The 27,488-nt window shown below is 51.5% G+C and overlaps 5 protein-coding genes and 1 long non-coding RNA gene across 10 annotated transcripts; 2 read left to right on the top strand and 4 right to left on the bottom strand.

Moving 5' to 3' along the window:
- Window positions 1–819: 819 nt before the first annotated feature.
- Window positions 820–2,345, bottom strand: Wdr83os (WD repeat domain 83 opposite strand). Of its 2 annotated transcripts, XM_006998380.4 has the most exons (4): window positions 2,050–2,345; window positions 1,832–1,937; window positions 1,264–1,361; window positions 820–1,192 (listed from the first exon to the last, which is right to left on the bottom strand). In XM_006998380.4, exons 1-4 carry the CDS (start codon window positions 2,097–2,099, stop codon window positions 1,126–1,128), a joined length of 321 nt encoding a protein of 106 aa, XP_006998442.3. In that variant the 5' UTR covers window positions 2,100–2,345; the 3' UTR covers window positions 820–1,125. The 2 variants fall into 2 exon arrangements, with proteins under 2 accessions (XP_006998442.3, XP_042133332.1); XM_042277398.2 differs by lacking the exon at window positions 1,264–1,361 and having other exon boundaries at window positions 2,050–2,249.
- Window positions 2,346–2,446: 101 nt separating this feature from the next.
- On the top strand, window positions 2,447–9,386 carry Wdr83 (WD repeat domain 83). 2 transcript variants are annotated; one of them, XM_006998382.3, is made up of 9 exons: window positions 2,447–2,587; window positions 2,667–2,787; window positions 2,871–2,976; window positions 3,253–3,301; window positions 3,384–3,510; window positions 6,830–6,897; window positions 6,993–7,101; window positions 7,189–7,303; window positions 9,087–9,386. In XM_006998382.3, exons 1-9 carry the CDS (start codon window positions 2,485–2,487, stop codon window positions 9,234–9,236), a joined length of 948 nt encoding a protein of 315 aa, XP_006998444.1. In that variant the 5' UTR covers window positions 2,447–2,484; the 3' UTR covers window positions 9,237–9,386. The 2 variants fall into 2 exon arrangements, with proteins under 2 accessions (XP_006998444.1, XP_042133328.1); XM_042277394.2 differs by having other exon boundaries at window positions 2,871–3,030; window positions 9,087–9,368.
- Window positions 9,286–14,211, bottom strand: Dhps (deoxyhypusine synthase). Its single transcript, XM_006998383.4, has 9 exons — window positions 13,894–14,211; window positions 13,026–13,190; window positions 12,309–12,430; window positions 12,133–12,229; window positions 11,960–12,046; window positions 11,396–11,501; window positions 11,217–11,320; window positions 9,554–9,679; window positions 9,286–9,480 (listed from the first exon to the last, which is right to left on the bottom strand). The coding sequence occupies exons 1-9, from the start codon at window positions 14,098–14,100 to the stop codon at window positions 9,385–9,387; spliced, it is 1,110 nt and encodes a 369-aa protein (XP_006998445.1). The 5' UTR covers window positions 14,101–14,211; the 3' UTR covers window positions 9,286–9,384.
- Window positions 13,828–18,601, top strand: Gng14 (G protein subunit gamma 14). 2 transcript variants are annotated; one of them, XM_042277400.2, is made up of 4 exons: window positions 13,844–13,967; window positions 15,448–15,531; window positions 18,169–18,261; window positions 18,396–18,601. In XM_042277400.2, the coding sequence occupies exons 3-4, from the start codon at window positions 18,169–18,171 to the stop codon at window positions 18,519–18,521; spliced, it is 219 nt and encodes a 72-aa protein (XP_042133334.1). In that variant the 5' UTR covers window positions 13,844–13,967; window positions 15,448–15,531; the 3' UTR covers window positions 18,522–18,601. The 2 variants fall into 2 exon arrangements, with proteins under 2 accessions (XP_042133333.1, XP_042133334.1); XM_042277399.2 differs by lacking the exon at window positions 15,448–15,531 and having other exon boundaries at window positions 13,828–13,967.
- Window positions 17,032–18,750, bottom strand: LOC143273278 (uncharacterized). The gene is made up of 3 exons (XR_013051210.1): window positions 18,665–18,750; window positions 18,159–18,228; window positions 17,032–17,159 (listed from the first exon to the last, which is right to left on the bottom strand). It is a non-coding gene; the product is annotated as an uncharacterized LOC143273278 (long non-coding RNA).
- A 261-nt stretch (window positions 18,751–19,011) lies between these two features.
- Window positions 19,012–27,225, bottom strand: Fbxw9 (F-box and WD repeat domain containing 9). 2 transcript variants are annotated; one of them, XM_006998379.4, is made up of 10 exons: window positions 25,234–27,225; window positions 23,511–23,650; window positions 23,308–23,436; window positions 21,584–21,696; window positions 21,407–21,498; window positions 20,166–20,314; window positions 19,966–20,079; window positions 19,774–19,863; window positions 19,628–19,693; window positions 19,012–19,548 (listed from the first exon to the last, which is right to left on the bottom strand). In XM_006998379.4, exons 1-10 carry the CDS (start codon window positions 25,718–25,720, stop codon window positions 19,474–19,476), a joined length of 1,455 nt encoding a protein of 484 aa, XP_006998441.2. In that variant the 5' UTR covers window positions 25,721–27,225; the 3' UTR covers window positions 19,012–19,473. The 2 variants fall into 2 exon arrangements, with proteins under 2 accessions (XP_006998441.2, XP_042133325.1); XM_042277391.2 differs by lacking the exon at window positions 19,966–20,079 and having other exon boundaries at window positions 19,330–19,548.
- Window positions 27,226–27,488: the final 263 nt, after the last annotated feature.

Here is a 27,488-nt window from a genome sequence, read left to right as displayed (position 1 = left end):
CTTCGCTAATGTGTGTGAGGAAAGGATTCAACTTTTCCAGTAGACAGCAGTGATTCCTAAGGAGTGGAAAGCGTAGATGGGATTCTAGGATATCACACACTCTTTAGGGCTGGGTCCTGTAAGGGCCTAGCTTGGCTGGAAGCTGGAGTGGAAAACAGTTCTGGTTGCCTTGTGGGGATTAGGACTTGAACAAACTGCCAGAGATGAGGCACCCAGCCTGGTCTGGACAGAAGCTGATCATCTTGTGAGCTGAAAGGGTGTTGTAGGGGAGGAAGAACCCTGAGTCTTCCATACCCTTACCAACCCCAACCAGTCTATTCACTAATCTGTTGCTCTAATAAGAAAACCCAGGGCCAGAGTTTGGTGGGTGGGTGTATAGGTATAATCTCAGCATGCTGAAGGCTGGGGCACGAATATTGCCATCCTAGGATATATGATTAATTACCAGGCCTGCCAGAGCTTTATAGGAATACACAAATAAATAAAACCTAGAAATATAGCTCTACAGTATTGCACCTGTGTAAAACATATAAAGCCCTGAATTTCATACCCAGCACCTCAAAATAAACAAGTAGGTTAATAAATAAACAAACAAACAAACAAACAAAAAAGAAAACCAAAGCCAAATCAGTCAGGTTGACTGGGACAACAGTCATCCAAGTGTGGAAATAACTGTCTCACCCCTGATGTAAGACATGAGCCTTAAGAAATATGAACATTAACTCGTTTAAAAAAAAAGCTCAAGTGGGGAGGGGCACACAGGCCGGTCTTCACTGGGCAGAGCACCCCATGAACAAAAGAGAAGTAATCCATGCCATCCAGAGTGGAAAATTTTTTATCAACTGGTTTCAACAAGAAAACAAGTGAATACTTAGAAACATGAACAGTGTTTCTCATAACAGTAGCCAGGGGAGGGAGATAAAAGGGAAGTCTGCGGGTTTACTGCTTTGTCAAAGCAGAAGCAGGACCCCAAGGAAAGGGCCATCTTCCCTCATTCAGCTGGGAGACCAGAGACAACACTCAGGCGAGTTTACAGACAGCAGCTAAGGGCAGGTTGGAGGCAGTCAAAGGCTAAGCCAGAGAGAAGGTGGACAGGAGCACAGGATCCAAGTCTTCTAGTAGACATCACCACGGGGGCGTCATGGGCTGAGGATTCTGCAGATAGGACATCACCACGGCAGAGATTGAGAGCCTGAGACAGAAAAGAGGTGTCAGTCCTAGGTAGCAGTCACGGGACCCCATCCCCTTACTCAGGATCCTCACATGAAGCTACTCATCATCTGCTTAGTGTCCTCCGAGCTCCGGGAATTGGCAAAGCTGATAAAGGAACAGTAGACGGCAACCCAAGCACACCACTTCAGCTGAAGAAAGGTGGGTGGGAAGACTGGATCAGTGAGAAGTATGTATGCCAGGAAGCCCCCACAACCAGATCCTCAGATGTCAGGTTCGACCTGCAGCTTGGACCTTGGCCCAGGAAGTACCAACCCTTCAGGACCAAGCCTACTCCAAGCTTCTGATCCCGATGTGTGTGTACCCTGTATCTCTGACCCCACCACTTTCCCACATGCTAAGGACCCTGCCCTTTTCCAAGAGTCGTCTGTAAATTGCTTCAAAGTCAGGCCCCACCCTCAGACCCGCTCAGTTATGTGCTCATCAACTGCAATCCCAACTTTCCCTATGTTGGAAACCTCACCATAGCTCCACTTCCCACTGATCTCAACCCCCTTCCCCACCTCCAGCACCGCCGAGGACTCGCCTCTTTCTGAACCCGCCCCCAGGCCTCATTCTCAGGAGGAGCGACAGACACCCAGGGAAATTCAACCCCGCCCACCTTAAGCATGAGGCCGCACATGCTGAAGATCATGCCGAGAAGATTCATGTAGTCCGGAGTCGGGTCGTCCAAAGCTGGGTTGCACTCGCTCGGCGGAGGCTTATACCTGCGACATGTTCAAGGGTCAGGAGCGATCAAGTCCCACCTGGGCTGACAACTTGGCGTGGACCCACGGCCACGACCAGAGACGCCTTGCCATGACTTGCTGGACCGCTCACCTCAGCACTTTGTTGGGTCTCCGTGGGTCGGACATATTGTTGGTGGACATAACGAACCAAAGACCACGCCGTACCTCTTTCACTGCTAGAACAGCAGCTTCCGGCGCGGGAATGAAGGGTGGCTTTTAAGAGTAACACCAGCAGCCTGGGGCTTTTGCTCCCGGGACCAGGACTGCTCTCAGCCAAAGAATGGAGAATAAGAAAAGGCCAGAATAGCTCCTGGAAAGTAGGCAATGTGGAAAAAAACTGAAAGGAACCTTCAGTATTCCCAACGCTGTCATTAACGCGATGAAAATTTGAACACGGAAGTGCCAAGCAGGAAATAAATCCTGGGGGACAATAATAAGGTTACACCCGTGCGAGGGTTTTGAAAGCCTGGAAGCAAGGCAGTCTCAATCCAGACCTCAGCCTTGCGGGTAGCGGACTGTTTGAAATATGGCTTTTCCTGAGCCAAAACCGCGGGCCCCGGAGCTGCCGCAGAAACGGTTGAAGACGCTGGACTGCGGCCAGGGCGCGGTGCGAGCCGTGCGATTTAATGGTAAGGGTCCTCGTCTTCATCCCGGGCCTCCCGCCTTCTGAGGCCGGAGGTCCCCTAACCCCCACCTGCTGCTCCCCAGTGGATGGCAACTACTGTCTGACGTGTGGCAGCGATAAAACCCTAAAGCTGTGGAACCCGTTGCGTGGGACGCTGCTGCGGACGTACAGTGGCCACGGCTACGAAGTGCTGGATGCGTCCGGGTGAGCCGGGGGCCAGGCTGGGGTGAGGAGCGCAGAGGCTTGGATCATGAGTTGATATTGACCTTCCCTTTCCTGCCCGCCAGCTCCTTTGACAACAGCCATCTCTGCTCTGGTGGTGGGGACAAAACGGTGGTGCTGTGGGATGTGGCAACTGGGCAGGTCGTGCGCAAATTTCGGGGCCACGCTGGAGTGAGTACAAGCCAGACGACTCTCATTAACGCGTCAACATGGAGATCCATATTAGTGCGTAGGTGGTTCAAGGAAGATCGTTCCATTGCAGTCTTCCGCCTGTGTCCATCTCTTACACCCAGGCAGTCACCAAGCACTGTCTTCCAGTTTCTCCAGAACCTTTCCCCTCCCTGCCCAGTAGCATGTGCTCTTGCCCTTAACTTGCACTAGGAGTCTCTCCTTTATCCCAATCTTCCAAAACTCCCCTCCTCTAAATTAGTAATTCCCGTTTCTCAGAAGGTGAACACCGTTCAGTTTAACGAAGAGGCCACAATCATCCTGTCTGGTGAGTCTAAGGCCTGGACAGCGCAAAACTGGTTGTTGCCCAGAGACCCAAACCTGGCCTCACCTTCCTGTTGGCCTTACAGGTTCTATCGATTCCAGTATCCGATGCTGGGACTGCCGTTCTCGAAAGCCTGAGCCCGTGCAGACGCTAGATGAAGCCAGAGATGGCATATCCAGTGTAAAGGTGTCAGACCATGAGATCCTGGCAGGGTGAGTAGGTCCAGAAGCTTACTCCTGCCCTGGTACCACTGAAGATCATAGTGGCCATGGTTTGTTTTTTTGTTTTGTTTTTTTTTTAAGACAGGAACTTATGTATGTAACCCAGGGTGGCCTTCAATTCCTAACCCTCTTGCCTTTACCTCCCAAGTGCTAAAATTTTAAGAATGAACCATGACATGCATGGTGCACATCTTTAATCCCTGCACTCAAGAGGCAGAGGCTTTTGGATCTCTGAGTTTAAGGCCAGCCTGGTCTACATAGTTGAGTTCTAGGATGCCCAAGGCTATATATGGAAACCTTGTCTTTAAAAAAACAAAACAAAACCACCTTGCTGACCCCCAGCCTAGACCTGTTTTGTTTTGGACACAGGGACGCACTCTGTCCTGGAACTCACAATACAGAACAGGCTGGCCTTGTGCAGTCTCCCAGCTCTGCCTCCAAGTGCTGCACCTCAAAGCCTGGCCCAGCCCAGATAATTAGGCAACTTTCATTCTGAAAGTCAAAATAAATATCCCAAAAAGCCGAGCACAGAGGTTAGTTTTGTTTTGCTTTTTTTTTTTTTTGGTTTTTCGAGACAGGGTTTCTCTGTGTAGCTTTGCGCCTTTCCTGGAGCTCACTTGGTAGCCCAGGCTGGCCTCGAACTCACAGAGATCCGCCTGGCTCTGCCTCCCGAGTGCTGGGATTAAAGGCGTGCGCCACCAACGCCCGGCTTTTGTTTTGCTTTTTAAGATTTATTTTTGTTAACTATGGGGGATGGAGAAATCGGTTAGTGGTTAAAAGTACTGACTGCTCTTCCAAAGAAACCAAGGTTCAATTCCCAGCACCTATATGATGACTTAAAGTTGTCTGGAAGTTCAATTCCAGAGATCTGAAGACCCTTTCCTAGCCTCTGTAGGCACCAGGCATGCACATGGTACACAAACATACATGCAGGCAAAACACAAGTACACAGAAGACATTTGAAAAATAAATAGGGTATGTGTATCTGCATGGGGGTGGGTGGAATATCAACAGAGGTCAAGGGCATTGGGTCCCCTAGAGCTGGAGTTACAGGTAGTTGTGAGCTACCTGATGTGCCCAGCTTTGGGGGGGTTTCTTTTGTTGCTGCTGTTTTGGTTTGGTTTGGTTGGTTTGGTTTTGGTCTTTCGAGACAGGGTTTCTCTGTGTAGCTCTGGCTGTCCTGGAACTCACTCTGTAGACCAGGCTGGCCTTGAACTCACAGAGATCCGCCTGCCTCTGCCTCCCGAGTACTGGGATTAAAGGCGTGCGCCACCACTGCCTGTTTTGTTTTTTAATTTTACTTAATCTTGTGTGTGTGCAGGCATATGTGTAGAGATCAAAGGAGAGTCATTTCTCTCTTTTAGCATGTCGAGGCAGGTCTTTTTTTTTTTTTTTTTTGGTTTTTCGAGACAGGGTTTCTCTGTGTAGCTTTGCGCCTTTCCTGGAGCTCACTTGGTAGCCCAGGCTGGCCTCGAACTCACAGAGATCCGCCTGGCTCTGCCTCCCAAGTGCTGGGATTAAAGGCGTGCGCCACCAACGCCCGGCGAGGCAGGTCTTTCTTGCTGTTTCTCCATGCTATATACTCCAGGCTAGCTGGCCCTTAACTTTAATTCTTGTCTCCACCTCCCATTTTCCCAATAGGATTGCTGGAATTTTAGATGCCTGCTCCCTCATCCAGTTATTATGTGGGTGGGTTCCAGAGGTCAAACCTGGACCATCAGTCTTGCTCTGTCCCCTGATGAGCCGTCTCTCTGACCTAAGATAGCACTTAATTTCAGTTTGGTGATAGGGACCTTTATTGGGGCCTCCTGTGCTGGTCTACACTTCACGCCTCTCCTTGGCCTACACCTGGCTGCCTTCTCTCATCTTCAGGCCCCTCTTCTGATGTTGCCTGCTTGGACCTCCCTAGATCTCCCTTGTTCAGCACAGGCTCCTCCCTCGATGGGAGAAGCTGTGCAGGCTTTTCCACAGAGAGCTGCAGTTCCCAGTCCTGTCTCATAGGACAGGACCAAGTGTACTACAGGGCTGGAAACATAGTTCAGCGGTTTAGAGCACTTGTTGCTCTTGCAGAGAACGGGGTTTAATTCCCAGTATCTACATAGTGGCTCACAATCATCTCTAACTCCAGTTCTAGGGAATCCAACATCCTCTTTTGGCCTCCCCAGGGAACCAGACACACACATGGTACACATACATACATAACGCAGACAAAATAGTCATATATGAGATAAAAATAAATCCAAAAAATTAATAAAATTTTATATAAATAAATGCAACCATGAGCCAGACATAGTGGCCCATGCCTTTAATCCCAGTGCTTGAAAGGCAGAGATGAGGATCTTTTGAGTTCCAGGCCAATCTGTTCTAATAACAAGTTCTAGGCCAGCCAGGGCTTCATAGAGAAACCCTGTCTCAAAAAATTACAAAGTGCTAACTATGGTAGGCATGGTAACATACATCTCCCCAGCATCAAGGCAGCATCAGGCAGGGCAGGGGACCAAGAGTTAAAGGCCAGCCTGTCTAGAGCTGGGCAGTGGTGGCACACACCTCTGACTTCAGCACTCAGGTGGAAGAGACAGACCCCAGCACATGAGTAAGGTCATACAGTAAAAGGAGGCCAGCCAGGAGACCCTGTCTCAAAAAAGGGTGGACGATGCCTGGTGGGCTCAGGCGTTAAGGATTGGAGGTCACAGGCAAAACCTTCACAGATATAAGATGGTAGTGGTGCTGGGGGTGGGGAAGGAGTCACACCCTGAGAACACCGCTGCTTTGGTATCTGCTGCTTTCAGGGTCGACCAGGGAGAACACATTTAGGCTGCTCCAGTCCTCTATAAAATAGCTTGCATAGAACCTGTACTATTCTGATACATGGTTTTGGTTTGCTTGCTGTGCAAAGGATAGAACTCAGGCCCTTGGGTATGCTAACAGGCCAGCATGGTCTACAGAGTGAGTTCCAGGACATCTAGGGCTATACAGAGAACCCGTCTTGAAAGATAAATAGATAGATAGACAGATACAGATAATAATAACCTTAAAATATATTCTTGAGCTGGAGTTGGTCAAATGTGCAGATAGAGAACCCAGAGACGGGGTTGACTGTTGTGCCAGTCAGGATGTGAAGAGCTCTGGGGTTTGGACAAGAGGGCATGGTCTCTGAGTGGGACCAAGTTGTCCCCTGGACCTGAGTCACAAAGCAGAGCATCTTTTCCTTGCTCACACTTTTCTAGATGACCAGGATTGCATGGGGACACAGGCTGCCCCTGGAGCAAAAGGTTGCAATGCTTCAGGCTGGCTCTCCTCTTTCTTGCAGCTCTGTGGATGGCCGCGTGAGGCGCTATGACCTAAGGATGGGGCAGGTCTTCTCAGACTACGTGGGCAGTGAGTGTGGCCCCGGGGCCCAGCGGGACAGTCAAGGCAGGTGATGAGGCAGGCAAGAGTACCCAGATTCACCTGCCTGCCATGCTCTCTCCCAGGCCCCATCACCTGCACCTGCTTCAGCCGGGATGGGCAGTGCACTCTGATATCCAGCCTGGACTCAACTTTGAGGCTTCTAGATAAAGACACAGGGGAGCTGCTGGGCGAGTGAGTCTCCATTGTTGGCCTTTCCCCATCACCCCACTTCTGAGGCTAGGAGGAACAAGCCCCCCATTCTACCCACCCCACTGCTAGGTATGTTGGCCATAAGAACCAGAAGTACAAGCTGGACTGCTGCCTGAGTGAGCGTGACACACACGTGGTCAGCTGCTCTGAGGATGGGAAGGTGTTCTTCTGGGACCTGGTAGAGGTGAGCCGCCACCTTTCGCTCCTTGCCAGGGCATCAGCTATGTGTTTACCTCAGCCACTCCCAGGCCTGAAAAGAGCAGTGGTGTTGGGTATTTGAGCAGGGACCTCTGGAGGGGGGGTAGGGGTAGGGGTGAATTCCTCCTGCCTCAGCCTCCCAAGCTGAAGGAGGGAGGAAGGAAAGCAGGAAGGGTATTTCAAGAAAGGACGCAGCATATGCTAAAGGACTTGGAGAGGGTGGTGGCTAAAGCCGGTTCCAGGGCAGACAGGGCTGTAAATGCCAGGCTGAGTGAGCTACTGAAACAAACCTGAGTGCGAGGAGCCAGTGCCGCCACCAAGCCTGCGTCCCTGAGGAAATCTGATCTGCATGTGGGTTTCATATGGCTTTAACCCCCGGATCCTGACATGCCCCAGGTGAGAGACAGACCACTGGCTTAGTGAGATCAGGGTCCTAGGGCCTCCAGGAAGGAGACATCAGTGCTGGAGCCTAGTCAGCAGAATTAAGCTTGGTAAGAGGATTGGGAAAACTAGGGGACCCTGGAGACCAGCTCCTGCTTTGGGAACTAAGGTAGCAGGAATGGTCTGTCAACTTCTGAGGCTCCTGACTAAATTCACCTTGAAGGGCACACGAAAGGATATTGCTGAGTCCAAAGAACTAGGTTAGGAACTATAGTATCGTAACTGAGGGCTGACAAGGGAAGTGACAGTCATGGGGTCTGACAAGTAGTGCTCAGAATGTCAGGAACAGTGAAACTTGGAACAAGACGTGTCTGGAGCAGGTGCCTCTAGAGTCTAAAGACAGTGTCGGAGGTCCCTGAGAGGAGAGTGAAGGTTGGGCATGTAGTACATGCATGTAGTCCCGGCAACTGGGGAGGCTATGACAGGAAGACACTAAATTCCAAGCCAGCCTGTAATCCCAACACTATATTGCAAATAAAGAAGGATTTACTGAGCCAGGCATTGGTGGCGCACACCTTTAATCCCAGCACTTGGGAAGCAGAGGCAGATGATCTCTGTGAGTTCAAGGCTAGCCTGGTCTACAGAGCAAGTTCCAGGAGAGCCAGAACTATACAGAGAAATCTTGTCTCAAAAAATTTTTTTAAATTTTTTAAAAAGGGTTTACTGCAAGTTTGAGGCCAGCCTGAACTACAGAGCCCTTTGTTTAAAAAAAAAAAAAAAAAAAAAAAGGGGGGGGGGAGGTATAAGAAACTCCCAAGTTACTTAGCACCTGGAAGTAGAGCTCCAGAGGGGTGCAGTTTGGCCAGGTGATATCTGTAGTATCTTAGAAGCCATTACAGGCCAGTAATGGAACAGTGTTAAACACTTGCCTAGCATATAAGAGCCTGCAGTTCCATCCCTAGTATCCCAAAAAGGAAACATTCAGGTGGGTCACAAGGAAGACTGGGCCAGGGCCTTTTTTCTCTTCTTTTTTTTTTGTTTGTTTGTTTGTTTTTCGAGACAGGGTTTTTTTCTCTGTGTAGTTTTGGTGCCTGTCCTAGAGCTCACTCTATAGACCAGGCTGGCCTTGAACTCACAGAGACCCATCTGGCTCTGCCTCCGTAGTGCTGGGATTAAGGGTGTGTGCCACCACCGCCTGGCTGGGCCAGGGCCTTTCTATGGCCAATGCTAGGAGTCTTTGGGCTGAGGGTGTGGCTCAGTGGCAAGATTTGCCTAACATTCTCAGCACCACCAAAAGAAGTCAGGAAAGAGGTGACTGAGGACTTCAGGCTGGACCTCAAGGAGACAGCCTCATCACTAGTAATTGTTCCCCACCATTCATTCCTTAGGGTGCCCTGGCACTGGCCCTGCCCGTGGGTTCTAGTGTGGTACAGTCACTGGCTTACCATCCCATGGAACCCTGCCTGCTGACAGCCATGGGGGGCAGCATCCAGTACTGGCGAGAAGAGACCTATGAGGCAGAGGGTGGAGCAAGCTGAGGCTTAGGGATCTGACACCAAGCCAAAGGACCCAGACAAACTCAGAAGATCCAACAAAGACCATTTATTCTAGAGACGCTGCTGACTAAGGAGTGGGGGGGCCCAGGGAGGGGCTGGTGTGTAAAGTTAATAAATAAATCTTCTTAGCTTAGTCCTCATTCTTCTCAGCTGTGAAGGCGTCTGCCTTTTGGGCAAATGTCTTAGCCACCAGCAGGGGGAAGACCAGAGAAGCATCAGCATAGACCTGTAGAGAACCTGGGTGAGCCATGGGACCTACAGCCACAGCCCATGGACTCACCGTAGGCAGCAGCTTCTACCTTTACTGGCTGTGCATCCACCCGGATCTTGCCCCAAGAGACAGCCTCATCTGGCCGGGCTCCTGAGTCTGAACCATCAAACTCCTGGGCTGTGTTGATATAGACAGCGTAGTCAGCCCCATTCCGCTGTGGGCAGAGGAGAGCCTGGTCAGAAGCCATAGGCAGATGCCAGAGCCAAGGAAGCTGGGGTATGACACAGTGGAAGGCCTTGAGAGCTTCTAGGAAGGGCCCATTAGTGCCTGAAGTTACTGTGCAGGTGAGATGGTCCATGTTTCCAACACAACCACCTCTGGGTATAAGCTATCCCTCCATAAGCCAAAATGTACCACTTCTAAGCACCATGTGACAAGTCAGGTAAACCACAGGCCAAGTGAGAACAGTGTATATAGGGCTGGAGAGATGGCTCAGCAATTAGGAGTACTTCATGCTCTGACAGAGGACCTGAATTCAATTCCCACATTCACGTCAAGTGGCTCACAACCATGTGTAACTCCAGCTCCTGATTAAAAAATAAAATTTTTGGGTTGGAGAGATGGCTCAGAGGTTAAGAGCACCGACTGCTCTTCCAGAGGTCCTGAGTTCAATTCCCAGCACCCACATGGTGGCTCACAACCACCTGTAATAAAATCTGGCACCCTCTTCTGTATACATAATAAATAAATAAATCTTTAAAAAATAAATAAATAAATAAAACTTTTAAAAAGTGTATGAAATTACCTTCAAGCTATATGCCATTCACATTTAAATCCTGGACATGTTTTTCCTTCTAGGTTTCTGACCCAAAATGTGTATGTAAATCTAAATTTTTAAATATAAAACAACAAAACACCAATCCAATACACTGGTGTTACCAAGCATGTTGGTTAAGGGACATCTGAGCCAGCTGTGCTGACACAGACTTGTGGCTCCAGCTCCCGGGCATGGCAAGGCGAGAAGATCCTTGATCCAAGGGAGTCCAGACCAGCCTGCGCAACAGAGGCCGGTCTCACATGAAAAAGGGTAGCTGAGCCATAGTCCACACCCTGTGCTCAGCAGGAGCTGCAACCAACCATCTGCAGATCAAACCGCCTGTTCCCACGGCCCCGTCACTCACACCCACGGCCAGCAGCGGCCTCTGCAAGCCCGAGTCCTGTCCTCACTTCCTTCTTCTGTTCCACAGGCCCAGCTAGCTCTGCAGCCTACCCTCCCGGTCTTCACTCCACTCTGTTCCTTGGCTACTTCAGGTGCTCGGGGCCTGTGTGCTGGCTGTTCACTCACTGGGAATGCTCTTCCCATAACATAACCATAAGGCCTGTGGGAGGAGCCTCCTGAAAATGTCTGCAAGGTCACATTTCTCAGAAGCCTTTTCCTACACTCCCTTTATTAAACAGCACTCCTTTCACATTATAGCATTCCAGATTGGCCTTGAGCTACGTACAAGCCATCCTCCTGCCTCAGTCTCCCAAGTAGCTGGTACTAAAGTCCCCTGCCTGCCTGCCTGACATTACTTATGTCCTTAGAGTCACTGCCACAGCGTGCCTGTCACTCATTGCTGTCTGAACGCCTCACGCCAACCTCACTCCAAAGAGGACAGAGAATCCGGCCCATCTAGTTCACTGCTGTAGTCCACGCCTAGCATGCCATGTCTTCGATAGAGACACCTGCCAGGGGCCACCCCACTCACCATAAGGTTAGCGTTGGCGATGTGGTGCTTGACCATACCTCCACCCAGGATGATCATGCCAGAGCGCTTGGCAAAAATGGCCTGCATGTTGATGAGTCTCAGGTCTGAGAGAGAGGGCTGAGGTCAGGCACTGGTCTCAGTGGGCCTTCTCCCTCCCTCCCAAGGTCTTAGCACCTCACCTTCAACAATGTCCAGAACTAAGCCTGGGTTTTTGTAGGAATGGAAGAAGATCATGTCACCCAGTGAGCCATCTGTGAGTGCAGGACTCAGCACAGGAATGTGGTTCTGGTGTGGAGACAGGACCAGTTAGCAGCTACAGCTCATAGCCCAGAAAAACTCTGATTCCCAACCCAGTGATGTCCCTCCCTCTACCTGAACAGGCTGCTTATCTCTCTGGTGGACGTGAGGCTGATGAGAGGAAACCCACACACACCTCTAAGAAGGTGTCTGGCACACTGAGCTCATTATTCCCCAGACTCACACTCCACTGTCTCTGGGAGCATGAATCCCTGGGTCAGGCCCCAAGGGGTTCTTAAGCACCACACCTAAGTGGTCCCAATAGTGTAGGGCATAGCTAGGATATTAGAGCCCTTCATTCTACAGACTGCCTAGCCTCTCTGTGTTTTCACTCCCCATCTAAGTCTGGGAAGACTAAGAATAATTATAGAGACTCCCAGGTGGCTGCAAAGACAAAACAAGTCAGCACATGCCAAAGCCTAAGAGCGTCGTCCCCACCAACCCACCTTATGGGCCCAATAATACACAGACTCTGGGTTGTTAATCTCCTTGCCGAGCCGGGAGATCATCTTGGAAGGTGTCCACTTCACACCCTACAAGGAAGAGAACATCAGCATTAGCCCGTATGTCTTCTGACTCCATCCACCATGCAGGCCCTCCAGAACTCTTCCAGACCTACCTCTGTGTTCTGCTCCAGCACCATCTGGTCCAGAATGGGCATGAGCCAGTCCTCAAATTTGCAGTAATTATCGTTTGGAACCAGCAGGTTCCCAATCCTGGAGATGGGAGGCTCCTGGGCATCAGTCACCAAGACTCTCAGCCCAGCTCCCCTGCCCCCACTGCTCAGGGCCCCACCTGTTGATCCCATTCTCTCGGAGCTCCTTCCCACTGAGGCTGAACTCGCCAAGATATGTGGGTGCCAGGCACTTGATGAGGTCTTCTTCCACGCCTCCAGCAGTGGTCACCAGTACATCCACCTGTAATCACAGGCAACACTGACCCTCGTTCTAAGCAACACTCCTAACATCAGCCCGAGCTCATCCCGACCCAAAGCATGCAACAAAACCAACTCAAGCCTGTTCCTCTGCTTAAAGCAGACCCATAGCCAGAAAAAGCACACGCTCCTGTGATCTCAGCACTCTGGAGGCTAAGGCATAAGGCATAGTCCAAAAACAAAAATCCATCTCCTCAGCTGGCGGTGGTGGCGCACGCCTTTAATCCCAGCACTCAGGAGGCAGAGTCAGGCGGATCTCTATGAGTTCCAGGAAAGGCGCAAAGCTACACAAAGAAACCCTGTCTAGAGGGGAAAAAAAAAAATCCATCTCCTCACATCCTTTTTTAAAATTACTTTTTTTTTTTTTAATTTTTTTATGTGTACCGGTGTTTTGCCTACATCCCTGGAAATGGAGTTACAGACATTTGTAAGGCACCACATGGGTGCTGGGAACCAAACCCAGGTCTTCCACAAGAGCAACAAATACTCTTAACCTCTAAGCCTCTTCAGACCCCTCTTCATTTCTCTTAAATGAACAGCCCAAGGAGGTGGAAGCCACAGACCTAACGCGGACCCACCATGTTGTGCTGCACGAGATAGCGAATGGTCTCACGGATGCCCGAACTGATTAGGTTGGATGTGTAGCCTAAGAAAATGGTGCAGCCTGTGAGTGGGCGGCGGCTCTGCGTCAGGTCTTCGTGATGGTCTTCATCTGGTGCTAGCGGCTCCAGCTTCTTCTCAATCTGCGCATGAGGGCACGGGAAAGTCACACTGACTCCAAACCTCAGGAGAGGACCCCCAGACGGATTGGATTCCAGTTTGTACTCAGGGCTACAGGTCTACTTCAAAAACAAAGCACAACCCCTGTGCAGGTCCTAGCCTCCCTTTCCCGGTTCAGGTCTGTCACTTAGGATTTGTTCCCTTTTAGGAACCAATCACATAGCGTCTTCAAGTCTCCTTCCACTGGGAAAAGTGAACCCAGGGCTCTCCCACGTTAAGCTCCTCCTACAATGCTCTTCCAACCCCAAAATGGGGAGTGTCAAACACAGAGAGGCTAGGCAATCTGTGGAATGAAGGGCTCTAATATCCTAGCTATGCCCTACACTATTGGGACCACTTAGGTGTGGTGCTTAAGAACCCCTTGGGGCCTGACCCAGGGATTCATGCTCCCAGAGACAGTGGAGTGTGAGTCTGGGGAATAATGAGCTCAGTGTGCCAGACACCTTCTTAGAGGTGTGTGTGGGTTTCCTCTCATCAGCCTCACGTCCACCAGAGAGATAAGCAGCCTGTTCAGGTAGAGGGAGGGACATCACTGGGTTGGGAATCAGGGCACGCCCCATCCCAGAACGCGAACTTCCCGGACTCCGCCCGGTCCAGACACTCACACGCGGATCTGCGCGGCGGTCCCGCCCTCCCGTCCCGCTCCTGGGCAGCCCTGCGCCTCACCATGGCGTTGACTTGCTGCACCGCGCGTCCGAAGTTGGTAGCCTGGAAGCCGGTGGTGCCGAAGGCCTCCAGAAGTGCGTGGTAATCTACGCCGCGGTTGAAGTCGTACCCTTGAACCTGGGCGCTCTCGGGCGGCAGCGCCGAGCTGTGCTTGAGCACGGCGGCCAGCGCCGCGGCGGGCGCCGCCCCCTGCGGGGTCCCCTCCATGCGCCCGTGGCCGCTCTCAGACCTCGGCCACCTCGGTGCCTCGGGACCCCCTGAATCTCTCTCAGCGTGGTCGGCCCAGCCCAGGAAATGGGACTCGAGAGCCGGGGAGGGGAGGAGGGAGGGGAGAGGGCCGGAAGTTACTGAGTCACATGACCCTGCATAGAGCCTGCAGTCCTGGCAGCGGCCATTTACTCCTGTGTTCCGTACACTGGCTCCGGGCAGCCCTTATTCCCTGTGGGCAGACTCAGCTTGCAGCGGATGAAAGGGCCTAATTTGAGAGTTGTCTGCCCACATACATATTCCTGTCCCCTATGAGCGAGATGATTGTTCCTAAGACGGAGCCCTTGGGCATCAGGCAAAATGAGTTAGTTGCAGCCTCTTGTCAAATGGAATAGTGATTCCTTTTGGTGCCTCCCAGAGTCTCCGCAAACCTCTTTGCCTCCTCTTCTGACACTCCAGCCACAGTTGTCACCTCCCACTGGATCACGGGCCTCTTGTGGGAGGCAGGGATGTCTGCCATCATTTTACCACAAGAAGCCCCAGGAGCACTTATTAATTCTACAGTTTGTGTGGTCTACACTAAATAGTGCTCTCTGCGGGGCACTAAGATTCAGCAGTGAACAAGACCTCTGCCCTCCTGCTGTCCACAGTCTGAACGATGAAACAGAAAACTGTGGTTAAGCCAGGCTTGGGGCACACACCGACAGCAGTCAGGAGGTGCAGACTAGCCAGCCGTCAGGTGGAGGCAGAAGAATCTCAAGTTCCAGGCCACCCTCAACTACAGAGTGAGACCGGTGTGGGCTGGGGAAATGGCTGTCAGTAAGCCCTTGCTTTGCAGGAGTGTGGATTGGATGTTCAATTCCCAGAATTAAAAAAAGAACAAAAGGGTGTGAGGGCAGTGCCAGTAATTCCAGCTCTGGAGAAGCAGAGACAGGCAGGTCCCTGGGGTGGGGCCTGCAAGAGGGCTCAGTGGCCAGAGGCACATGGAAAAGGAAAGAGCCTTGGACTCCCATAAATCATCTTCTGACCCCCACAAGCATGCCATGCATGCACATGCTCATACATGCACAAAATAAAAGGAATGGGGACCAGGTAGATGTCCTGAGGAATGACATCTGAGGTTGTCCTCTGGCCTACACACACACACACACACACACACACACACACACACACACACACACAGGTGGATGGAGGAGTTGGTAACCTTAGCTGAAGGAAAAAGTGACTGGAGAAAAATGCCAAACACATGGCATTTTGGCCAAGGCCAGAAGACCTAGATTTCAGAGACACTACTCCTCCAGAGATGCAAAGATAGAGCCCCAACTTCAGGTAATCTCTATATGCTAGGACTGCCTGATACCATGTGTGGATGGAGAACTGCACATCTGGGATTGGCGTGAAGAAGGAAGGGCAAAGTGGCTGGATTCCCAGGTGAGAGTCCGATGACCCTCACCCCCTTCTTCTACGAGGGAACAGGTTCAACCTTGAGGGCTGATTGTAGGCAGCCAGAGCTGCTCTGATTAAGATGGGAATGGCTGTTATGATCAGATAGACACTCGGGGACGGTGACATGCATGCAGAGAGAAGAGCAGCTGAGGACACAGCAGGCAGATGACCTCTGTGCTGGGGAGATCATGCCTCACCGGGTAAAGGTCACTGTCAGGAGGCCTGGCTGCCTGAGTTCGATCCCAAAGATCCACATGGTAGAAGGAGAAAACGGACTCTAGAAAGCTGTCCTCTGACCTCCACATTCACCTCCCCTCCCCGACACAACACACACAAAATAAATACTTTTGTGACAGTCTCACCAGCCACTTTGCCCTTCTACACGCCACTCCCTTCTGCTCCCTCTGTAGACCTGGCTGGCCTCAACTCACAGAGATCAGCCTGCTTCTACCTCCTGAGTACTGGGATAATGAATGCAATTTTAAAATAATCTTTAAAAAGAAGCTGATGAAACAACAATCTCTAGAGAAACCAAAGCCAGCACCTTGACCTCCAGCCACCCAGCCACCAAACAATTCCTGTTGTTTATACAAGTCAGTCTGTGGCATTTGTTCTAACAGTTCAAGGCTAATACACTACTGGCTGGCTGGCTGGCTGGCTGGCTGGATGGATGGATGGATGGACGGACAGATGAACAAAGGAACAAATAAACAACAGTGTCAGGGTAATCCCTGCGGGATAAGGAGGAAGATGATAAGAGGCTGGGTGTGGTGGGAGCATCTAGAGTCCCAGCTACTCAAGGGGATGAGGCAGGGGGACATCGTAGCCTAGGAGAGTCTATGAGTCCAGATGACACATAGCCAGCTGCTGTCTGAATGACAATAATGGTGCTGATCATATAAATAACAAAGGAAATCCGGCAGCAGCGTCCTGTGGACTGTGCAAAGGATGAGTTTACTGCAAGAGACTGCAGAGTAGGTGGAGAGCCGCTTCGGATTTTCTTGACCAGTCCTTCTGTGGCCCAGGCTGCTCTCTAACTCCTGGCCCCCAGTAAACAATCTTCCCACCTCAGCCGCTAGAGTAGCTTAGAATATCCATGGTGCCAACCCCCCACCCCCCCACCTGGATTGGTCTTTGTTTTTGTTTTGTTTGAGATGAAGTCTTACTGTATAGCCCAAGCCAGCCTCCAGGGTGACAGGATCCCAGGTGTGCACCACCATGCCCCAAACAGCCAGGGCAGATGACACAGGGGCTGACTACACCGGTTCAGGCCGGCGGGGCGGGCTCGGGAGGAAGACCGGTGGCATGAACACTAAGAGCAGGAACCAGACTGAGAACTTCACTTAAAGGCTGATATGGCCGGGTGGTGGTGGCACACACCTTTAAGCCCAGGAAGGCAGAGAAAGGTGGATCTCTGAATTTGAGGTCAGCCTGGTCTACAAAGCAAGTTTCAGGACAGCCAGAGCTACACAGAAAAGCCCTGTATCAAAAAATCAAAACAAACAAACCAAAAGGCTGATATGATGGTACCTGAGGCAGTTAGAGATGGAGGCTCCTGAAGAGAGAGGGAGAGAGGCCTTGGAGATGGGTACCCGAGCAGCTGGGATGCAGGTCTGGGGATGAACATGGTAAGAGGTATAACACACAAGAGTGATGTCAGGCTTGATGGCAAAGTCAGCCTGGGCTTCAAGAGACTCAAAACCCCATTAAAATAAAATTTTTTTTTTTTTTTTTTTGGTTTTTCGAGACAGGGTTTCTCTGTGTAGCTTTGCGCCTTTCCTGGAGCTCACTTGGTAGCCCAGGCTGGCCTCGAACTCACAGAGATCCGCCTGGCTCTGCCTCCCGAGTGCTGGGATTAAAGGCGTGCGCCACCAACGCCCGGCTTTAAAATAAAATTTTTAAAAATGGAGTTGGGAGCCGGCGGTAGTGGCGCACGCCTTTAATCCCAGCACTTGGGAGGCAGAGGCAGGTGGATCTCTGTGAGTTCAAGACCAGCCTGGGCTAGAGAGTGAGTTCCAGGAAAGGCGCAAAGCTACACAGAAACCCTGTCTCAAAAACACCAAAAAAAAAAAAAAAAAAAAAAAAAATGGAGTTGGGGAAGAGTTATTAAAAAGACAGTCTGGAGTTCAGGAGAGAGTCGAGCCAGGGTACACAAAGCCTGCAAAGGGTGGCAGAGGCAAGGAGGGGAGTCTGGTGGGGACAGTCCACAGATATCTAGCAAGTCAGAGTCCCAACATCCTTCAGGCCTGCAGCCAAGCTGCCTAGTGCCCCAGGAGATCCAAGAAACATGTGACACCAAAGCAGCCACTGGGCCTCCTGGGGAACGGACCCCTTCTGTCCCAGCAGCTGCTGCTGCTGTTGCTGGTGACATTTCACTGGATCCTGGCTTCAAAGTCTCTGCAGGGACTGGAAAGGGGTGGGGGTTGGGGGTTGAAGTGTTGAGGCCAGTATTGAGAAGGGAGCCAGAGTGGGGTAGCTGAGGCTGGAGCAGGCAGCCAAGCGTGTTCGGGAGTCTTCAGCTGAGGTATCTGAACGTGCGGAAACCAGGAACAGCCAGGGACCCAGAAGGAGCTGCAGAAGCTTGGCACTCAGGCTTGCACAGCCCTGCTCACCTTTTCCCAGATGTCCAGCAAAGTGGCCACTGGCAGTGACATCGGACAGGCCCGCCGGGCGGTAGAGCAACTGCGGATGGAGGCGGGCATCAACCGCATACAGGTGAGGGTTGGGCAGGCTTGGTGTGGGCACAGCTGGGCAAGGGGCAGGTGGGCACCCAGAGGTGGCTTGGCGTGAGCACAGCTGGGCAAGGGGCAGGTGGGCACCCAGAGGTGGCTGACTTGGTTGGTCTGCAGGTGTCCAAGGCAGCCACAGATTTGCTGCAGTTCTGCACAGAGCAGGCCAAGAGCGACCCTTTCCTTGTGGGCATCCCAGCTGCCACCAACCCTTTCAAGGAAAAGAAGCCCTGTGCTATCCTATGAACCCATAATAATGCTACTGCCCCATGACCCTGGATACCACAGGAAGAAGGGCCTCAATAAACATGATTGCTCCTGTGTTACGACTTGTGTGTGCTGAAGTGGGAGGCTGAGGGGTACCACAGCTTTTGGGCATCGGTGCACACCTGTCAGGCTTCCTTCTATGCCCATTTCCACAGTCACAGCCGCACAAATCTGCACACCAAGAGCCCTGCATGAAGAGACCTGCACTATGGCCCCCTGCCACATGCCTACAGGGTGGTTGGGGCAGATGTCTACTCCCTCCATATAGACCTACACTGGGAATTTGAGTCAGAGGCTACATGCCACATAGCCCACAAGCCCGCGACTGAGTTACATCAGACCAAGCGTCCATGGTCCGTGAGTGCACACACTGAGCAGCAGCACCCCAGCCCCAGCATGCTGCCCTTCCCACTCAGTCACGTGTACAACCCCAAAAAGGCACAGACTTGCGGTCACAGAAAGCTCACACTCCAGTTCCCAACAACTGCACAGTGGGTCGTTTATTTCTCCTTCACTTTCCTGTGGGAGAGAGGCACCCAAATCCTGACAAAACAGGGATCATCCGGGCATGGGGGTGAGCCTGTTATCCAAACACGTGGAGATTTAGGCAGGAGGATCAGGCTTCAAGACCTGCCTCAAAAACATAGTGGGTATGAGGCCAGTCTGGGTTACATGAGACCCTGTCTCAATGAACAAAACAAAACAATCCAGGGGTGGAAGGTAGGGAATAGGCCCCTGGGTGGCTAAAACTAGAATGTCACCTCCACAGGCACAGGTGTGGGCCCAGCCCTAGGTCTTCCTGTGCCCCAGGCCCATGGAGCAGGGCAGAAGCAGCACCAATAGCAGGAAGGTCCTCCAGAGCTGAGGCTCAGGGCAGCCTCAGCAGGCAGTATAGATATACCAACAGCCGTCCACGGCCATGTCCTGCTGTTTAGGCCAGCAGCCTCCAGACCTCCAGTGACAGTCCACCGGAGGCAGCCACCACCACGTTACCCTCAGCGCAGATCTGGGGAGTAGTGACAAGGGATTTAGGGGACGGCGGGGGCTCTTGGTAGGCCAGCAGGCTACATGGGGCAGGACCTTACCCCATTCAACACATTGTGGTGGCTTCTGGTACAGATGGTCCTGGGTGGGTCTGTGGGCACGTGAACCTGAGAAGGGTACCGGGCAGAGGTCAGGATACGTGACCCGGGCAGTTTGGGTAGGGGGGTGCATGGGCCAGTGTTCTCACCCGAATGGTCTTGTCAGTAGATGTTGTGTACAAAGTCCCCAGCGAGTGTTTGATCCCTGTGACCTGAGACTGGTGACCCACGTCAAAGGACTAGGGAGAGAGGATGGGTGACACTCAGGGAGAGCTCTCCCATGGTTAGCCCTCCACACCCAAGGAGTCACAGGGGAGGCACAGACAGGGGTCCCAGCAGACCCGGACAAGCTGGAAGCAACCATCTCGGTTGGCGAAGACGTGCAGCAGGCCCTGGTTGTCACCCGCCCAGAGCTGGGGCTCCTGGTAGGACATGCAGAGCAGATAGGAATCCAGCTGTGGGAAGGACAAGGCACAGAGCAGCTCAGAAATGGCAAGCCGCATTGCAATCCCCCTGGGAGCCGCTGGGAAGGGCAACCCACCTGCAGCCGCTGCAGGACGCTGTTGGCTCGGCGATCAAACACCACAAGACTGTGGTCCTCACTGCCTGAGATGATGTGCCTGTCATCTGCCAACACTGCCAGCACAGCGCTCGAGTGCAGCCTGCGGCTCTTCACCAGGGCCAAGCCGGCTGGAGTGGGGTGATGGGCCGGGGGCAGGATATCAGAGCCCTTCAGAGACTCGGGCCCACCTGAGGATCTGGGCCACCATCTCACCTGGGAAAACCTCCCACCTGCTCAGCTTCGCACCTGATCGCTCCCCTCCCCTCAGCAGCCACCTGAATCAGGACCCACAGGCTTTTGTCCTTTCCTGGCCCCTGCCTCCATGCCACTGTCCCTTCCGACCCTAGCAGTCCCTCCCAACACAGCCAAGCACGTCACTCCACCCAAGCCGAGTCCGTCTCAGGATCCCTTCAGTTTAGTGGAGTACGATGACTCAGTCATGGCTGGGTGGGGATAGAGCTCAGCAGCTAAGCAATAGCCTAGCAAGCACAAGGCCTTGGCTTCCATCCCAGGATGGGGGCAGGGGAGATTAATCATCAGTCAGGCCTCATGGTGCAGCCCTGTAATCCCAACTACTCAGGAACCTGGAGGCTGAGACAGGAAGATTAATAGGTGGAGGCCAGCCTAAGCTAAAGAGTGAGTTTGAGGCTAGTCTGGGCAAGGCAGTGAGATTCCCTCTCAAGATGAACACAGTTCAGGGACAAAGCACTTGTCTAGCATGAAGGAGGCACTAGGTTCAGTCTCCGCAATGAGAACAACGTATCACAGTGCAGTCAGATTTATGTCACCCACCAATGGTCTTTGTTTGAATGACTCAATGTTCGTTTTTTTTTTTTTTTTTTTTTTTTCATTTTTGAGATTCCTTTTTTATCTTACGTGTATGGGTGTTTTGCCTACATGTGTATGTCTGTGCATGGCACGCATACACTGCCCATGGAGGCCAGAAGAAGGCAATTAATCCTCTTAAACTGTGGTTTCAGGTGGTTGTCAGGTCCTCTGGAGGGACAGCCAGTGCTCTTAATTGCTGAGCCATCTCTTCAGCCCCTGCCCCCACCCCAACCCCAGAGTTCTTTTCTGTTGTTTTGTGTTTCTTTTGTTTTGTTTTTGAGCCAGGGTCTCACTGTGTAGCCCCAGTTGGCCTGGAACTTACTATGTAGACCATGCTGGTCTTGAACTCACAGATACCTGCTTGCCTTCTAAGCACTAGAATTAAAACTCACCTCTGGGATCATAGATGGTCACCTTCTTGTCATAGGTGCCAGTCACCAGGATGTCAGGTTGGTAGGAGAGGCACAGCACTGCCGCCTTGCCCCTGGGGACACACGGCACACAAGGCTGGGGTGATGGCCCGGGCAGGGCCCTACCCACCCAGGCCCCCTGCCCGGGCCCCCTCACACTTGATCTCGCCAAACTGCTGCCCATCAGCTGCCATGTCCCACAGCTTCACAGTGCTGTCCCAAGAGCCGGAGCACACATGGTGATCCTGTGCTGCTAGCGACCACACCCAGCCCTGTGGGAGCAGACACAACCATCACATAAGACAACACACTTTAAGAGCTGTACAACAGCTCATGGCTTTCTCCTCCCCAAAGCCCAAGAAAAAGTCTGGACCTTCCTGCTTTTGCAGAGAAGGATCCAAGAGATGAACAGATTTACTCCAAGCCAAACAGCATTTCCCTCCTCATGGCCACTTCCACAAACTCTTCAGTAATGAACATAATTCCCACTCTATGTAAACATCCCTTCCCACAGACAACAAAATGAAGGGTCAGAAGGGGAGAAAACAACTAATGAACTCAACAAATCCCAGTGCGGGAGGACAGGGCTTGGGTCTGCAAGCCTGTCAGAACCTGGGGACAAGAACACACATCCTCAGTGGTGTCTAGAGAGACCTCTCACTCTTTCTCTCAGTGCCCCTCACCCCTCACTTTGTGCTAAGATAGAATCCAGAGCCTCAACACATTCTAGGCAAGTGCTGTATCACTGAGCTACACTCTAGCAGTTTTCAATAGCTTGTTTTTGTTCTTCTGCTCTCGAAAGAGTCTGACTACAGTCCAGGCTGGCCCGGAGCTCATTATGTAGCTCAGGTTTATTACAAGATACCCACAGAGTCTGCTAAAGGCTAAAGGAATACACAGGCTAGTTCCAACTCAGAATAATCCTCTGCCTTTAGCTTCCTGACAGTGCTGGTATTACAGGCATGAGCCATCACGGTCTAAGTCAAGGCCTCCAGAGGCCCACATTAATGGAGGTTTGAGGCCTCAAACAACTGGATTAACAATGCAGCCTCCAGGGCTAGAAAGATGGCTCAACATTTATGAGCTTTCAGAGGACCCAGGTTTGATTCCCAACACCCACATGGCAGCTCACAACCACCTATAACTCTAGTTCCAAGGGACCCAATGCCCTCTCCCGGCCTCCATGGGCACCAGATGTACACTTGATGCACAGACACACCTGCAGCTAAAACACCCACACACATAAATTTTTAATTAAAAAAAAAAGTGCAGCTTCTACTCTAGAACCTAACTAATCAAATGCCTTCCCATTTCTATTTACAAAAATGGGGGGGGGGCAGTTCCTACCTTATCAGTTACTATGTGTAGTGAGCTGGCATGTGGCGAAGACATTCCTGCCAAACCCTTTGAGAAGGGTACAGTAACATATGCTGTTTGATAACTTGGATACAGAGAGGTTGGCTGCTCCCCCACCCAAGAACACACAGCCAGGACATGTGAACTCAGCACTCAATCTGTTGGTCATGGGCACAGATCACCTTAAGGATGGGTAGAACTGTCATTTATCAGCCATTTCTCATGAAAGGGTAGTCACACTGAAGGCTAGCTGATCCCCAATGGTGGCTTTATAACTGTTCCGCATGGGGCCTCTTGAGGTATACCTGACAACTTATTGAGCACCTATTGTGGGCCAAAGACTGAATTTATGGCATATGCACATTAATACTTAACCCAGCTTCATCTTACCACCCACCGGAAAACTGAACTCACCAAAAATTACACCACGCGCAGGCACAGAGTCAAGTCTATGCCACCTGCCATCAAAACCCAACCCGAGCTGCAGCGCCCTCCCAGCCTCTCTAATGCCCCTGGGGCTTGCTCACCTTGTGTGTGCTGTTGCCCTGGGTGCCCAAGGCCTTCACCAGAACTCGGCTAGGCTCCTTTCCTAGATGTCGTAGGTCCCACAGGTTGACATTGCGATCTCGGGAACCTGACAGACACAGTGCCCCACCCTGGCAGGAGAGCATGGAGATGTTGAGGTTCCCCCACCCTTCACCTCGCCTGGCCTCCCACCTAATGCTCTTACCTGCAGCAGCAACACTGCATCAATGGAAGCAAAGTGACCATCAGCCAGGCAGAAGTACTCAGTTCGCTGTCCATCCTCTGCCCAGCGGGCCAGATGCTGCTCCAGCTCGATGCAGGCGGCTGGCCAGTCAAAGTCCTCCTCTGTGGGGCACCATGAACAGGAGAGTCAGTGGGCATCAGCTGAGAGAGTCCAGCCCTGGCTGCCAGGGAAGCCCAACCTTCTCCAGACCTGCATAGAGTGCCACCTGGATGCCATCCCCCACCCTCAGCAGGCACAGACTCTGGCCTTGCCTCAGACGATCTCACCACCCATCTTCCATGGAGGACTAGGAACAGCCTCACCCTCAGTCCTCTTCAGGGCCTCAAGACTAAACCAACCCTTCTGGCCTTAGCCACCTGACCCAGACTCAGGCACACAGTTCATTTTTTTTTGTTTGTTTGTTTTTCTAGACAGGGTTTCTCTGAGTAGTTTTGGTGCCTGTCCTGGATCTCACGCTGTAGACCAGGCTGGCCTCAAACTCACACAGATCTGCCTGGCTCTGCCTCCTAAGTGCTGGGATTAAAACTGTGTGCCACCACCGCCCAGTCGAACACAGTTCTTAAACTTCTAACTGTAAACCAGGAAGCCACATCAAGACACAGAAGCCAAGGGGTGGAAAGGATGGCTTGGCAGTTGAGAACTTACCTAGGAAGCACAGGGCCCTGGGTATTCCTAATAGTTCCCCATCCCTCCCAAGACAGATTCTAAACCCCAGGTCGCCCATTCAATGGCTTGGATGAGGTTCAAGCACCGGCTTTTATCAAAGCTGTTTGGAAATCTGACTGGGGGTTGGAGGTCAACTCCCTAATCCAGAAGTCTGCAGAATCAATCATTCAGCTTGCCATGTGTCTGTCTCAAGAGCCTAAGGACCCAGTGACATCAGGATCAACACTGTCTCAAGGTTGTGCTGAGGATGTAGCACATGGCAAATAAAGCATTTGCCTAACATACCCAAAGCTCTGAGTTCCATACATATAACCCTTTTAAAAAAATTTAAAAAAGACAAAAACTCAAAATCATCAATTTCAAGTTTTCTTTTCCTCCACAAACCAATGAACTCAGGGGCAGAAGGAATAACACAACAGCTTTGCAAAGCTGACAGGCTAGCCCAGCACTTCTAAGGCCAAAGAAGGAGAATCAGGAACCTGTCTCAAAATAAAAAATAAAAAAGATGACAGGCTAGACTCAGGTATCAACTTTTACTGGTATCAACGATCCCAACTTCTAAATCCCGACACTAGTTCAGGTTTGGGAATCTAGAGATTCAGAACCTCTGCTTCACCTATCCTGGGGGCTTTGTTAAGCCAGTTGCTGCTTGTGTCTCAGGCTGTATCCAGAGCCTGAGGAGTCTTTGGACACATTTTCACTCCAAGAACAATCCAAAAAGTCCTAGAGTTATCCCCATCAGGGCTAGGGCCTTAGTGCTAACAAAGCCCAAAACGGGGAATCTTTAAATTCTAAGTTTAGAGAGCTCAGGTTCAGAGCTCTGCCTGAGAAAGTCAAGTATTTGCCTTGTGGCAGATTAAGGATTAGGCAAGATCCGAAATTTCCTCCGCCTACAGTCAGACCTGGGACAGCCTCGAAGCCTGCACCAGAAGCTGTGCGCACCCGCAGACCAGGTACTTCTTTCTCCCACCCCAAGCCTGACCTGGGCAGGAGTTCCTGTTGCCCGAGGTGTGCGTACCTTCCACCACTGGGTAGGGTGCGCGTACGCGGCGCTGAGCGCGTAGCCTCCAGGTGACATGATCACGCACAAGGTCGTGCAGTGCTTGGCACACGCACGGCAGGACATGGAGCACGACCCGCGCATCCAGGTAGGCGCAGATCTCCAGCAGCAGCTCCGGGGGAAGGCTCAGCAGGCCCGGCAGGCGCACGGCCGGGACTCTGGAGGCAGCCTTTCGCTCGGGCGCGCCCAGGGACGCGGAGAGCGTGGACTGCAGCGACGAGCGCCGCGGGGTCAGGCCAGGTTTGGGTGGGGTAAGCACACGGGCTACGTAGGCCTCAGCCTGAGCGTCAGGGTCCGGGTCTGGCTCGGGGTCCGACTCTTCGTCACAAGAGCGAGGATCCCCGCACCGCCCTGAGGGAAGCTCCATGGCGACAGGGTGGGTGCGGCTGTCCCAGGTTTGGCTACCACTGGGCAGCGTCCTGTTTCCTAGGCAGCGCGAGGTCATTTCCGGCGCTTTTTAGGTGACGTCAGAAACCGGGATACTAGCACGGAAACCGGATGTCTAAATCGCAAGTGGGTCACTTCTTTTGGTTGTGCGACTGTCATCTCAAAGGAAGTCTTTTGTTGCTTTTAAGGATTTATTTTTACTTTTATGTGTTTGGGATCCCTTAAAGCTGGGGATACAGGGCGGCAACCGCCTGGTGTGGGTGCCGGAAACGCACCTTAGGTCTTCTGCAAGACCAAGTGCTTTTAGACTTGGTCTCACCATGTAACCCGGGATTGCCTCGAATTCAGTGATCCGTCTGCCTCTGCTTCCCGAGTGCCGCAGTTGAAGGCATGCTCCACACCTTGCCGAAAGTGCTCTTAACCACTGGACTATCAACCACTCCAGCCCAGCCCGGGGAGTTTGTGCTTTGCATGCATTCAGAAGCCTGAGGTCGAAAGAGGAAGGGTGTCTTCTTCAATCTACACCTTAGTGTTTTTGTTTTTGTTTTTTTTTTAAGATTTATTTTGCACAGTTCTCTGTCTGCATGTATGACTGCAGGCCAGAAGAGGGCACCAGATCTCATTACAAATGGCTGTGAGCCACCATGTGGTTGCTGGGAATTGAACTCAGGACCTCTGGAAGAACAGCCAGTGTGCTTAGCTTCTGAATCATCTCAACAGCCCACATCTTAGTTTTTTGTTGTCCTGAATTTTGTGAGGTGTGTGCTTCTACGTGCCACAGCATACATGTACTGGCCAGAGAACAACTCTGTGGAGGCAGTTCTCCTTCACCTTTAGGTGGGTTCTAGAGGGAATCAAACTTAGGTCACCAGGCAGCAAATGCCGTTATGTGCTGAGTCAATTCTCTTGCTCCCCACCATTTATCTTGAAACAGGTCTGTCACTAATACTCATTTCAGCTATGCTGGCTCAAAGGGTGAGTTTTAGGGATACATCCATTTCTGTTCCTCAGCTCTGGAGTTAGATATGCTCTCCTGTCCCCAACATTTATGTGGTGTTGGAAATCCTAACTTAGGTTTTCAACCGTGACCAGCAAGCACTTCATCAATTAAGCTCCAAGAGATTAAGTTTATTTTTGGGTTGAATGACAATGGCCCAGGAACTCTGACTCAGGTTGCCCCAAATAACATTAGATCAGACACAGATGTGAGCAATAAATGGTTATTAAGGACTAATGGATAATTTTGCATCTACAATGTACAGCTACCCACAATCACAAATTCCTAATTGGTCATGTAGAACCTTAACACATAAGTGATCTTTTTCCCCTTAGTTCTAAGGATCTCACATTTATGTAGCCCCATCTGGTCTCAAACTCACTATATAGACCAAGCTAGCTTCAAACTCAAGAGATTCACCTGCCTGCTTCTGACTTCCAAATGCTAGCATTAAAGGTGTAAGCCAACATGGCTGGCATAAAAGGCTTTTCTGAGAACTTCACACTGGTCTCGATTTACAACAATCCTGCTTCAGTCTTCCAAGTAGCTGAATTAAAAGTGTACACTGTCACATTCAGTTTTGCTTTGTTTTTCTTCCTTTTCTGGTTTTTCGAGACAAGGTCTCTCTGTACAACAGCCCTGGCTGTCCTGGAACTCACTCTGTAGACCAGGCTGGCCTTGATTCTCAGAGATCCACCTGCTTCTGCCTCCCGAGTGCTGGGATTAAAAGCAGGCCCCACCACCGCTTAGCCAGCTATTCTTATTTTAGTATCTCCAAGAATTTCTAGCCTGCCCAGTGACCCAAAGTTGTGTCTGTTATAAGGCTTTG

The sequence above is a fragment of the Peromyscus maniculatus genome, chromosome 5 (genome assembly GCF_049852395.1).
Source record: "Peromyscus maniculatus bairdii isolate BWxNUB_F1_BW_parent chromosome 5, HU_Pman_BW_mat_3.1, whole genome shotgun sequence".
In the NCBI taxonomy this organism is placed as follows: Eukaryota; Metazoa; Chordata; class Mammalia; order Rodentia; family Cricetidae; genus Peromyscus; species Peromyscus maniculatus.
Note: the sequence above shows the minus strand (reverse complement) of the source record. Positions and strands in the feature narration are given on the sequence as shown.

Excerpts from the sequence above, each read along its gene's own strand:
- Wdr83os (XM_006998380.4), bottom strand. The coding sequence starts at position 2,099 with ATGTCCACCAACAATATGTCCGACCCACGGAGACCCAACAAAGTGCTG. Across the intron at positions 1,362-1,831 it reads TGTGCGGCCTCATGCTTAAG|CTGAAGTGGTGTGCTTGGGT; the intron begins GTGGGCGGGGTT and ends ACCTTTCTTCAG. Across the intron at positions 1,193-1,263 it reads CAGATGATGAGTAGCTTCAT|GCTCTCAATCTCTGCCGTGG; the intron begins GTGAGGATCCTG and ends TTTCTGTCTCAG.
- Wdr83 (XM_042277394.2), top strand. The coding sequence starts at position 2,485 with ATGGCTTTTCCTGAGCCAAAACCGCGGGCCCCGGAGCTGCCGCAGAAA. Across the intron at positions 2,588-2,666 it reads GCGAGCCGTGCGATTTAATG|TGGATGGCAACTACTGTCTG; the intron begins GTAAGGGTCCTC and ends GCTGCTCCCCAG. Across the intron at positions 3,302-3,383 it reads GGCCACAATCATCCTGTCTG|GTTCTATCGATTCCAGTATC; the intron begins GTGAGTCTAAGG and ends TTGGCCTTACAG.
- Dhps (XM_006998383.4), bottom strand. The coding sequence starts at position 14,100 with ATGGAGGGGACCCCGCAGGGGGCGGCGCCCGCCGCGGCGCTGGCCGCC. Across the intron at positions 12,230-12,308 it reads CGAGAGAATGGGATCAACAG|GATTGGGAACCTGCTGGTTC; the intron begins GTGGGGCCCTGA and ends TCCCATCTCCAG. Across the intron at positions 11,502-11,959 it reads TGTATTATTGGGCCCATAAG|AACCACATTCCTGTGCTGAG; the intron begins GTGGGTTGGTGG and ends TCTCCACACCAG.
- Gng14 (XM_042277399.2), top strand. The coding sequence starts at position 18,169 with ATGTCCAGCAAAGTGGCCACTGGCAGTGACATCGGACAGGCCCGCCGG. Across the intron at positions 18,262-18,395 it reads CGGGCATCAACCGCATACAG|GTGTCCAAGGCAGCCACAGA; the intron begins GTGAGGGTTGGG and ends GTTGGTCTGCAG.
- Fbxw9 (XM_006998379.4), bottom strand. The coding sequence starts at position 25,720 with ATGACCTCGCGCTGCCTAGGAAACAGGACGCTGCCCAGTGGTAGCCAA. Across the intron at positions 23,437-23,510 it reads ATGCAGTGTTGCTGCTGCAG|GGTGGGGCACTGTGTCTGTC; the intron begins GTAAGAGCATTA and ends CTCTCCTGCCAG. Across the intron at positions 21,499-21,583 it reads CAGCAGTTTGGCGAGATCAA|GGGCAAGGCGGCAGTGCTGT; the intron begins GTGTGAGGGGGC and ends GTGTGTCCCCAG.